The 11,650-nt window shown below is 36.3% G+C and overlaps 3 protein-coding genes across 4 annotated transcripts; 2 read left to right on the top strand and 1 right to left on the bottom strand.

The window, feature by feature from the left end:
- Positions 1-255: 255 nt before the first annotated feature.
- Positions 256-3,212, top strand: LOC133798170 (protein MID1-COMPLEMENTING ACTIVITY 1-like). Its single transcript, XM_062236379.1, has 7 exons — positions 256-736; positions 1,694-2,055; positions 2,153-2,247; positions 2,332-2,403; positions 2,492-2,598; positions 2,695-2,788; positions 3,021-3,212. The coding sequence occupies exons 1-7, from the start codon at positions 386-388 to the stop codon at positions 3,071-3,073; spliced, it is 1,134 nt and encodes a 377-aa protein (XP_062092363.1). The 5' UTR covers positions 256-385; the 3' UTR covers positions 3,074-3,212.
- Positions 3,213-3,321: 109 nt separating this feature from the next.
- Positions 3,322-5,531, top strand: LOC133798169 (peptide-N4-(N-acetyl-beta-glucosaminyl)asparagine amidase A). Its single transcript, XM_062236378.1, has one exon. The coding sequence runs from the start codon at positions 3,459-3,461 to the stop codon at positions 5,277-5,279; it is 1,821 nt and encodes a 606-aa protein (XP_062092362.1). The 5' UTR covers positions 3,322-3,458; the 3' UTR covers positions 5,280-5,531.
- Positions 5,532-6,191: 660 nt separating this feature from the next.
- Positions 6,192-10,663, bottom strand: LOC133798171 (uncharacterized). 2 transcript variants are annotated; one of them, XM_062236381.1, is made up of 12 exons: positions 10,427-10,663; positions 10,041-10,128; positions 9,503-9,796; positions 9,050-9,208; positions 8,267-8,407; positions 8,037-8,093; positions 7,507-7,645; positions 7,198-7,302; positions 6,872-7,056; positions 6,712-6,753; positions 6,541-6,628; positions 6,192-6,381 (listed from the first exon to the last, which is right to left on the bottom strand). In XM_062236381.1, the coding sequence occupies exons 1-12, from the start codon at positions 10,549-10,551 to the stop codon at positions 6,359-6,361; spliced, it is 1,446 nt and encodes a 481-aa protein (XP_062092365.1). In that variant the 5' UTR covers positions 10,552-10,663; the 3' UTR covers positions 6,192-6,358. The 2 variants fall into 2 exon arrangements, with proteins under 2 accessions (XP_062092365.1, XP_062092364.1); XM_062236380.1 differs by having other exon boundaries at positions 6,192-6,628.
- Between the last annotated feature and the right edge of the window lie 987 nt (positions 10,664-11,650).

The following is an 11,650-nucleotide window of genomic DNA, read 5'->3' on the forward strand; positions in this document are numbered from 1 at the left end:
ATCAAAGTTTAAGTCATGTTTATAATCCACCGTTATATATAAAAATATTATATTAAATATAAAAATATTATGTTAATATTAACAGAAAAAATAAATAAAAAATCATTAAAACAAAAAAATTTCATTATATACACACTTTTCATATAAAATTGTTAAAGTTGACGGAAAAAAACCCATTAAAACCTTTCGTTAGAAGAGATATAGTAGAGAAAAAGACATATTAGCTGTACGGTCTGAGTAATGACTCTAACTCCAAACCCCACATTCCGTTTCTACTCAGTCATTTCTAATATTGTACTATACTAGTAGTCTAGTCTAGTATCCCTGCTTCCACATTCACCAAGTAATAAAAAAGGTAGCAATTAACGAGCGTCGTCGCTCGAAGATGGGAGTGACGCTAACGAGCGCAATCGTATCCTCGGCGCGCAACGCCGTGACGCACCGGCGAAACTGTGAGCAGCTGGCGGAGCACGTGAGAGTGATCGAGAAGTTACTTGAGAAGCTGAGATCAACGGACCTGATCAAGCTCCCCGCCGTAAAGGAGCCGTTGGATGGGTTGGAGGAGGCCCTGAAGAAAGCGGTGGAGTTGGTGGACAGCTGTAGAGACAAGAGTTGTCTCTACATGGTTGCCATGGGGTGGACCGTAGTCTATCAATTCCGCCACATCCAGGACGACATTGATCGATATCTTAGACTCGTCCCCTTGATTTCTTTGGTCCATGAGTTTCGAATGCAGGTACACGTCTCATACAATTAAGATAATATTAATAATTCTTTACATTAATTAATTACACTCGTTTTTGCTTAATTTTGTTCTAAATATCAAAAGTTAATGAAAAATGGCTGTGCATATTTCAGTTTCGGTTGTATTAAAAGACCAAACTATCCACTACGTTTGCTCCTGTTGATATATTATTGTCGGTATGATTGAAATTTGATGATCATTTTGACAAGTGTTACATATCGAACCGTCCATTTTCCATTATAATAAAGTTATAATTCTTCCTTGACAAAAAATAAAAGATTATGGTGTAACTATTTTTTGCCAAGCTTGTCAAAGTTTGTAGTCTGGACTGGACCCAAATAAAATGAAAAACAAAAAAGGTGGTGAAAAATTGACAACTTTTTGTTTGTTTTAACTTAGTTGACAAAGTTTTCAAATTGGCATGTAGACAGATCGAGAGAGATCTCACATTCATGCCTAAATTATCACAAAATCTTAGTCCGTGAGTAGTGTTATGGAGAATATATCACAATCTCAATGAATGTATTATACTTCTTACAAAAATGTTTATGGGAAAAGGAGAGGCCAAACCAGAGAATAAAACCTTTCAATCTCTATTGGATTTAATTCCCAGAATATTTAAAAACAAACCCCCACTTGTCAATTACCTTTTTACTAAATTAGTTGGCTACTATAAAATTAGTTTGTGTGAATCTAATAATGGTTACTCTTATTAAATTAGTTTTTTTTTAAATGAATTATTAAAATTAGTTGAGAAGTGACAATTTAAAGTGTGAATAATATTTGTATTCTGATTAGTGAAAAACAGTAGAAAAGAACTCTAGTACATGTTTATGATATTGGGATGATCTAGAACTATTTGTCCGTGCCGTTATCAGTATAATATATGTTTTTATTGGTTTAGTCACTATAATTAATTAGTGAGGACAAAACACTCATGAACCCCAGAATCTGAAAGAAGGGTTAGAGGCAGTAGAGAAGGATAGTAAAAACGATTACACACTTGAGCAAGAAGACATTGAAGCTCATAATGTGATTCTTAAACCAGACAGAACAAAGAAAGATGCAGACATATTAGAGAAATCTCTGTCTCGTAAGTACCCGGACTTGGGTTTTGACCAGGCACTCCAACATGAGAGGGAGAAGCTCAACGTTGAGTTGCTTCGATCAAGAACACTAAACTATCCAGACCAATGCCGAGTGATCGAACACCTTATCGATGTCACTGAGAATGTGGTAAACGTAGTTCTTCCTGGAAAAAATGTTGACAAAATTGTTACCACTACTAATTATGATGTTGCATCATCAGGGTACGGAAGAACTTCCTTAAATTTTACTACTATTATTGGAGTTGAGTTATAATTAGTATGTAGCTAGAGAAAATTGACCTCTTTCTAATTTTCTCAGGTACGTAAACAATTTAAAAACTAGCTATGAAGAAGTAGTTAGTAAGTCGGAATGGCAAGCTGATCTTTTTGGCTGCTGTAGTGAGCCTTGTCTTAGTGAGTTTTGTTCATGAAAATTAGATTGGTTTGATAATCTAATTATTTGAGGTCTTAATTAACACATATATGATGGTTGTACAGGCTTGAAGACTTTTCTTTATCCTTGCGGAACATTTTCATGGATAGCAAATATAGTCTCCAAAGGAAAAATATGTAAGCTGTGATTTTTATCAAACATATAGTATGGTTTTAACATATGGCTGTATGATATATTTTTTTTACTACTACAAATTATTTTCAGCTCGTGAAAAAGCAATAAACAATCTAGTGAGATACTCTATATTTGGTGGTTGTTGCTGTTACACTTTCTGTATTAGAAGGAATTTGAGGCAACTTTATAATATAGAGGTATAATGATCAAGATCACTATTGAATAATTTTAGTTTATAGTTTCCTATGTATAGTAATAATAATGTATTTTTTCACTCATTTTCTATCGTTTAGGGTGGTTCTTGTGATGACTTCTTAACCCACCTCATGTGTTGCTGCTGTGCAATGGTTCAAGAAAGGCGTGAGCTTGAACTTAGAAACTCCGAGGGTAATTAATTAAGTGCCTGCCTATCTATTGAACAGTTCATATCAATATGAATATATAAAAGAGTTTCTTTAACTACACAAAGAGAGATTTAACTGAGGAGCATATAGTGCTACTGACAATTTTCTAGCTCTTGTTTTCTTAATTACCAAGTTGGAAGTTGAACTAGTGAGGAGTTAGTTTACATTGATGTGCTTCAGCTCCTTTTAAATGCTACAATCGATGCTTTTTGCAGGTTGCCAAGGAAAAAAGATGATTCCCCCTCCATGTCAATACATGAAGTCATAAATCATTGTACACTTGGGTTTTCAAGTAAGAGAAAAACTCATAAAAGACCCGGAAACAAATGAACTAGTCTAGTTGTTTATGTATGAAAGGTCAATATGTAACACATTATTGATATATATATATATAAATGTTTCTCTTATTTCTTCTATAGATTCATATAAGTTGTACATAATTGACGAACATTAAAAAAAAAGCTATCCCATACCTTCCAAACTACTTGAAATTTCCTAGTTAAAGTACATCAGATTTTTTATTTTCTTTTGGGTAATTTAATACTATACAATATTATTTTCCCCCAAATTTATACTCTTCCCATGTTTTGAACCCATCTCTCTCAATATCTCATCCTTTATCTTTTTTTTCCCCATTAAAAAGAAGAAAAAAAATGAACAAAAGAGTCTCTCTATTTCTTCTACTAATTCTGGTATTGTTCAATCCAATCTCGTCAGCTCCATCCTCGCCTGACCGTTTCACCAAGTCTCACTCGTACTCGCCCTCTAATCTCGAAAAGAAATCATCACAAGAGTACTTCGAGTTAGCCCAACCTTTACCGTCCGATCATCTGATCCCATCGTTGACCGTAACAGTCTTACGACACTCCTTCGCTAACACCATCAACGGCCCTCCTTTCTCCACCCCTTACTCTCCACCGTCCGATTTCCCTCCCCCATGGTCCTACGTCGTTGTCGAGTTTCGCGCCAAATGCAAAGGCGAACAGTACGATCGCATCGCCGCCCTTTGGATCGCCGGCGTGGAGATCCTCCGAACCAGCACCGCCGAGCCTACTGAGTGTGGCATCTTCTGGAAGGTTCGGAAGGATGTTACCAAGTACTCTTCTCTTCTCTCTCGCCCAGACCTCGACCTAACAATGATGCTCGAAAACGTCGTCAACAAAGAATACACCGGCGTATACTATGTCGAGGTCGACTTTCTCTATTACAACGTCTCAGCATTAAACGACCCAAAGCTCGGGCTCCCGATTCCGATTGAGAAGCTAGAGCTCGATAGTAAAGACTCAGATTTAGGGTTATATTCTATGGAATTCGATGCGAAAATCGAGGTTTCAGCTGAGGAACCGGCGGATTTGATTATTCCGATTGCGGATTCCGGCGAAAGGGGGTTTTGGTTCAGAGTTGAGAGTGACTTGGAGTTGAAATCCAGGGAAATTCAATTCCCTAGCAACACTCGCCGAGCTGTAGTGGAATTGTACGTGTCGTTTCATGGAAATGACGAATTTTGGTACTCGAATCCTCCGAATTCTTATATCACTATGAACAATTTAGATACAGCTCGGGGTAATGGAGGTTTCCGAGAGGTTTTTGTGACCATCGATGGAGAGATAATAGGATCAGAAATTCCTTTCCCGGTTATCTTCACCGGCGGTATCAATCCATTGTTCTGGGAACCGGTTGTGGCGATTGGAGCATTCAATCTTCCGACGTATGATTTTGAATTGACGCCATTTTTGGGAAAGCTTCTGGACAAGAAAGTTCATAAACTCGGCATTGGGGTCTCGGATGCGATCTCGTATTGGCTTGTTAACGCCAATTTACACCTTTGGTTGGACCCCAAATCGAAATCAGTTGAAGCCCAATCAAGTTTTGGGAAAATCCCAGTTCTTGAAATCGAGCGAGATTTCGAGTTCAAGAAACTTGATGGGTCGTCCAAGGTGAAAGCTGAGAGGACGACCACCTACATTGGGTGGGTTAAGTGGAGTGGCGGAAATTACACCACTACATCCACTCACAACTACAAGTTCAAGTCCAAAATCAGATTCCGGAACAATGGAACTTCCAAATCAGTTAAGCAAAAAATCAAGGCAAAAAGAGTAGTTGTGATTAGAGACGTCGGCAAAAGAAATATAGTAGCCATGGAAAGCGTCAAGAGAGGGTACCCATTGAAGCTCTCCACTGAAACACGGCCGGGTACGCGTAATAACACCTATTTGCTCTTGACGAATGTCTCCCATGGCTTGAAAGAGAAGCGTTTACATGGCGGCAATTTGAGGAGAGTCCATAATAGTCAGGTGTCCGGGGGATGGATGGAAGTGAAGGATCATTCTGTTATCTCCGGTAATGCTTTTACCAACCAGACTTTCATTTACAGGGACAAATATGGTTCTTATTCCTGGATTGTAGCCTCCGAAAATGGCAAAATTATTAGGAACAATACAATCTTCGCAAGTTTGCCCATATTGTCTTCGTAAATTTCTTGACTTTTTGCAAGTAATAATCGGGTGGCGTTTCTTTGTCAAAGGGGAAAAAAATCTGTGTGGTTTCTATATTATGAGATTTCTTCTTTTTCTCGTAGTTTGTTTTGTTCAAATGAATTTTAGTGTAAACATGTCTAGCCCTTTCTGTATATAGAATGCACAGGTGTTGAAATCTCTTCTAACAATTTACACAAGTGTTCGATGTTTAATTTACATTATTATTACACTAGTTTAGTTTACCTATTATCTTTAGATGTTTATTGGATTTGCAAAATGGAAATGATTGAGGGTGATTACAAATTACACCATGGATTAGCTATAAGTTGGTGATGAAAATTCGATTCAACTCATGACAATTTTGCTTATTAAGTTAGGGAAATTGCAAGTGAAAGTTTCGCCTAAGTAAGACAGGGAAAGAATTTTCTTGGCCGATGGTGAGGCCGATCAAATATTGGTAGTAATAACTTTTCAACTAGATCGAAATGAAAGCCAAACCCTGTTTGTTGAGCGGCTTTCACTGCTTGTCAAAAAGTACTTCTCCAAAAAAAAAAAACAAACCCTTCGCGGTTATAAAATTTGTTTTAAGATTGACTAATTTGTTCCCCAAAGGTTGATAACTAAAAATGCCAAAAAGCCTCATATTTCATAAAGAAATTCCTTGCTGTATAACTCTTTATAAGGATTGTTGTGCTCTAAAAGCTTTATTTGGAATACACATCATTCTTAGCTAAGTAGGACACGGATATTTATTATGATTTGTGGTAAATTATTCGTATGAATACGCCATGGGATTTTTCTTTTGGAAAAAAATACATATCGTATCTACAATCTTTTCGTGGAATGGAAATGTAAATGTGGGATCAAGCTATGAATACAAAGCCTATCACTGTACAAAGTAAAACAGTGTTGAAAGCAAAATTAACACTTCGTATATGTTATTTAAAAAAGAATTACAACTTCGTCCCCTGCTTTAGATACTATAAAATTAATGCATGAGATAAAAGGGTTCTACCAAAAAACTTCTAGTGGCCAGAGGTTTCCGCAGTAGCAGGTGGTATTGATTGAAATCTACATTAGTTAGAAGAGCTGGTCGTGGCTGAAAACCATGAAATCCAGGACTAGTAAGAAAAAACAAAAAGAAAATTCTATCTAGCCAGAAAAACACACTAAAATTCATCTTTTTGGGACCCCCTTTGTTTGTCCCTCTTCAGTGAGAAGAATGACAAAAACCAACGTACTAGTCGAGCGAACTTACTCATATCAGAATAAGATTTCTCTTTATCTAGCTTCACAGTGCAGACTTCAGTATAATCATGCTTCAAATGAGGTGCAGCAATCCTTTCCTGAAATTTAATAAAACTTTAGGTAATGAGCATGAGATCAGGGATCACAGCCACACAGTGCTTGAATAGGAAATCAATAGTACCTTAAACGTTTCAAATGAACAGAATTCAGAACCGTCACAACCCTGTTCAATCAAAAACAAGGCACGGTTATACTTCAGTATATCACCAAACAATTAATTAACTAGGCAAGCACGAGAAGTGACAATCACAGAGAGAGAGAGAGAGAGGGTAAAGGCCTACCGGCACTGGAATGGGATGTTCATTGTGTAAAACTTGCACATAATAATTGCTGAAAGCTGGACAGCTGTATAAAACCAGCATATTATTACCACCAAAAGGTGCCACAACACTGGCCCTCCAATTTCTCTTTTGAGGTGGCTTTGGAGGGAGTTGCAAGGGTTGTTCCATCTGTATTTGTTGAAATTCTGAAATATTTGAAACAAAGAATGTTGAGAATATAGCATACAGCAAAAGCTACAAAAAACTTTGATGCTCGCATTCTTTCTCACTACAAGCACTGAGATCCAACAAGAAAGTTGAGAGTATAATATGAGAAAATAACTTACCAGATTCTTCAAGAAAAAGTCCAAGAAGACATGAAAATGGAATTACAGTCTCTGCATGTGCAAACCTTAGTCTTGCCTTTTCATAACTTCCAGGAGCATGGTTTTCTACAAAAATATTACTATAAAATTCAGAATTCACATGCAATAAAAACAGTTTTTATGCCAGTGTTTTTTAAGGTTGAAGCTCCCATTGCTAAAGCACTATCCTTTTTCAAGCTTTAACAGAGGAACTACAATTTGATCAGAGGATAGATAAATCATACAATAATCCTCCAGCAGATCCTTATTTCCTATCACAACCTACTATACCTTCTTTAGCTCGAATAGCCTGTTCCATGGATTGCAAAATATCTTTAAGTAGCGGCACTCCCATTCGATAATTTATTGATTTACCATAACCTTTCAATATAAATGCCTCCAAGTCATCTGTCCACTCTAGCATGGCAACCTATATGCATGTAAAATATTTGAAAGAAACAGAAAACAACATATCAGCGACGCTTTCAACTGTATTCACAACACTAACCAATCAGAGGAAAGAGGGGAAAGAACAGTACTCATAATGCTATCAGAATACATCAATATATATCACTTTAGCTTCATTAAATTAAAAAAGGCAACATCCTCCAACAGGAAATTTGGCATATACATGAATAATTTTTTTAAATGGTTGAAGTAGTAATAGCCCATAGCTGATATCACAATTAAAAATTTCAAGTTCTTCAAACTACAGAACTCAAATACAACAGTAAATATAAGAGGAGAGAATACTATAAGAAAGAAAAATCACATTTTTTTCAAGAAAAAAGATAATTAGGACACATTAGATGCGTGTATACCTCAGAAGGGCTGAAAAGACCACAAGCTTGATCAGTTATGTCCAATAAGGATGCTTCCTGAAAATTACATCCCCAATTTGAATGACTAGAACTTTTAAGAAAAATGAATACCAATTTTAAAGTAAAAGTAATTGATTCTGAACAAATCAAAGATAAGCATATGAACTCTGAAATAATCAACAGTAAAGTATGACTCCCAAAACACATACACACACAAAAAAAGTAAATACCTGTTTGCACAGGAACCAGAGAGATGATGTATCGTGCCTTGTAAAATTCAACTTGTAGCGTCCAATTAAGGAATTAGTAATATCGTCAAGAATAGGTTCCTTGAGTTTATCAACAAAAGGCTCCTGACTTTTTCTATAATCCTGCATACATAAGTCCTCAACAATCAGGAAACAAACCAGTGCTTACAGCTGAACTAACCAATAGTTCATTTTCTTTGGTCAATTACAAGCTTCATCAGTCCTGGAAAACTTGCCAAGCTTATTCTTCATTTTTTTTTTCTTTTGGTCCTCAAACACCAAACCAAAACTACCATAAGGTTCCAGTCAGATCTAGCCTAGTCAGTGAACATCTTATATGAACATATAACAGAAACAATAACTGATAGAACACTTCCAACTTAAAAGGATTGAGGAGAAAGGAACATATGTAAAATCCAATGCAGTGGAGGCCGGCCAAGCATATGGTGTATAAAAATACTTTCACTTCACTCAAATAAACTTCTTAAGCAAAATGAACGTAAGAATGGGTTTCCTTTCCTTTCAAATTTATATCAAAATATGCATAAAAATAAAAATAAATTATTTAAGCAAAATGGAAGAATGATTATTCAATATCCCTTAATTTATTTCCACCAAGCAAGCTGGCTTTTAATGGGAAATTGTTACACATTATTTGAAAACCTTTAAAGCTAACAGTTTGGGCAACCAAGAGAAGGGAGGGAGAGAATTTGTACATACATTTTGCAAAACATGGAAAAGAAAGGATCAAAACCGCAGAATTACCTTGTAGTTCTGACAACAGTCGTGAAAACGCAGCAATGTATCACTTGCACGGCTTTCACTAACTACAGAAAAAGCACGATTACGCCCAGGGCCAAGACTTCCCGTCCCACTAAATAACCCCATGCCATATGCCACAGCGCTGGCTGATGCCCGAGGGATCTATCTCGTAAAAGAAAAAAGAGACGAGGTTATCTAATAAGCTTTTATCAAACTGATATATAAGCGCCTGGGGGAAGTGGGGAAGCATTGCCACAGCCAGTCAAAGCAATATTTATCTAATAAGCTTTTATCAAACTGATATATAAGAGAATAATAATAGCATTTACTTTTTGAATTGTGCAAAATTGAATATTTCCTTCCACATATGAATTACTTTTACATGAAAGCAAATATGGAATGGAATTAGGTAGTGCTAATATCAAAATCAAAAGGAAAGATTTAAAAGATGCTCACTTGAGTAGCCTTTATCGTATAAATGTCTGGGTGGTAACTCTCATTAAACAAAGAGGGAAATTTTTCTCTGGTCCTGACTCCAAGATCATACAATTCCTCCTCTCCTTTAATAATTAATTCTCCACCCTTCACTTTGTCTTTCCAAGGAGACTCCCAACCCTGCAACCAAGCAGGAACTTTCTCTAAAGACAAACCTTGTTCTTTGGCATCTCTCAAAAGTGCTTTGAGATGAGCTGCCAATCTGTCTAAATCCCTCATTCTTTTTTTCGTAGGAGAACGAGTTCCATGCCTTGCCTGAGATGGAAAGTTGCATTACTGTTATGTTCTCTAAGTCATGCACTTAAAGTACAATGGGCTATGCATCAATAAAACAAAAATTAGCCTCTCCAAAATGTCATATCACACAAAGAAAGTGATCAAATTCAGTTTTAAAAAAATTAAGTTATTCTAATGTAAAATGTGTAGAAACTAGAAACACACTGCTCATAATAACATTTCCTAAACCTGGTAATTAAAATATGGAAAAAAGAGATAATACCACAAGGTTTAAGTGGATAGGAGTACATCCCTTCGGAACATCTGAAGGTTCAAATGTACTATTAGCAACATTTCTTACCACACCATATCTGAGAGGAAAGTTGAAAACAAAAAGATCAGAATGATTAACTAAACCAACTAAAACACCATAATACCTAATCCCAAATCCTCATTCAAAAAACAGCAAAACCCACACTATTTTGCCAGATATGACAACCGAGAGCATTTGAAATGTGTTTCTTTTTCTAGCCATTTTCTTCAGAAAACTATGCAATTCATCTAGAACCATCGAGTTAACACATAGCACGAACAAACAAAAGCAAAACCCTAATCAATGGTGAAGAGAGAGTTCCCAAATAAAAATCGAAACTAAGATGAGGATTCAACCTGGATACAGTAGAGAGATAGTTGCGAACATCAAAATCTTCTTGATCGGCATTTGAATCAGCCAAAAGAGACAAAAATATGAGGCAAAAAATAGCCAAAGCGTTCTTATTCTTCTTCTTCTCCATTAGCGCTTAACCGAGATGGAGAATGAACATAAAACAAATTAAGACTTGAGAAAGGAAGGGAATAACCGCTTTATTCTAACTCTCTCTGCGCACATTGTTTTGTTTTTAGTAATGATATGTGAACCAAAACATGGAACAAACACTAGGTATCATTACTCTTTTTTTTTTTAACAAAATTTAGATAGTGTTAAGTAATTGATGTAAAAAAATAATATAATAATAACACGATCTACGCATATTGATACCATCTCATTTTTATTATTACTATTTTTTTTTTGAGGAGATTTTTATTATTACTATTAACTAGTGCACAATTACATTTTGCTTAGTTTTATTTTAAAAAAATAAGAAAATATTATTAAAAAATATATATTTTAAAATATTTTTTTGGGTGATTATAGGGTAACGATTATTTTTCACCCACCTGGTACAACATGCTTTTTATATGGACACGTGATGGCTTCTTGATTACAATTTTTTCTCATAATAGTGTTCATTGTATAGCAATCATCTTGTAGTTTTTTTGAAAAATTCTGAATATTTAAAGTGTCGAAAATAAAGTTAAAAAAAACTTATTGTACGTGTGTGTACGCCCTGATTTTCCAATGGGCTATTAACGAGCTGAGATACGGCCTAAACTATATCAGCCACGTGGACATCCCCAAGACCAGAGCTGTTGTCGTCAGGTCCTACCTCGTTAGCTCGGGGTATCCAAAGGTTCGCCAAGATTACTTAAGGACTGAGTCTGGACTCTGAAGGCCACAGGTCGAGGGAAGCATCCAGCTCGTGGGGCGAGCTAGAGTTGGAGGCGGTGACCTTTTATAAAGTCAACCACGCAAGGTAAACGTGCATATATCAGACATCACGTGTCTGATATATCTCTGACTTCTCGGACACGCAGCATGAACGTGCGTATTCAGACACCCACGACTGGGTTGGGTCGTGCGGCCCATTATCCCCCTTACCTATTGATTAGACCACACTTCATGTGTCAGGTTTTAGGAATTAATCATGAATATCACAGAGTTGACATGATAGGTAAGAAGGTCACGGGATGACCTTCTTACCAACTCCCAGGTGCCATCTCCCATAAATATGG

Source organism: Humulus lupulus, chromosome 8 (assembly GCF_963169125.1).
Source record: "Humulus lupulus chromosome 8, drHumLupu1.1, whole genome shotgun sequence".
NCBI classification, from domain to species: Eukaryota; Viridiplantae; Streptophyta; class Magnoliopsida; order Rosales; family Cannabaceae; genus Humulus; species Humulus lupulus.

What these genes read in the sequence shown, in the direction of transcription:
- LOC133798170 (XM_062236379.1), top strand. Translation starts at nt 386, where the DNA reads ATGGGAGTGACGCTAACGAGCGCAATCGTATCCTCGGCGCGCAACGCC. An exon ending in AGTCTCCAAAGGAAAAATAT is followed by an intron (nt 2,404 to 2,491) that starts GTAAGCTGTGAT and finishes AATTATTTTCAG; the next exon opens with CTCGTGAAAAAGCAATAAAC. An exon ending in GGCAACTTTATAATATAGAG is followed by an intron (nt 2,599 to 2,694) that starts GTATAATGATCA and finishes TCTATCGTTTAG; the next exon opens with GGTGGTTCTTGTGATGACTT.
- LOC133798169 (XM_062236378.1), top strand. Translation starts at nt 3,459, where the DNA reads ATGAACAAAAGAGTCTCTCTATTTCTTCTACTAATTCTGGTATTGTTC.
- LOC133798171 (XM_062236380.1), bottom strand. Translation starts at nt 10,551, where the DNA reads ATGGAGAAGAAGAAGAATAAGAACGCTTTGGCTATTTTTTGCCTCATA. An exon ending in ACTTTTTCTTGAAGAATCTG is followed by an intron (nt 7,057 to 7,197) that starts GTAAGTTATTTT and finishes CAAATATTTCAG; the next exon opens with AATTTCAACAAATACAGATG. An exon ending in GTTCATTTGAAACGTTTAAG is followed by an intron (nt 6,629 to 6,711) that starts GTACTATTGATT and finishes ATTAAATTTCAG; the next exon opens with GAAAGGATTGCTGCACCTCA.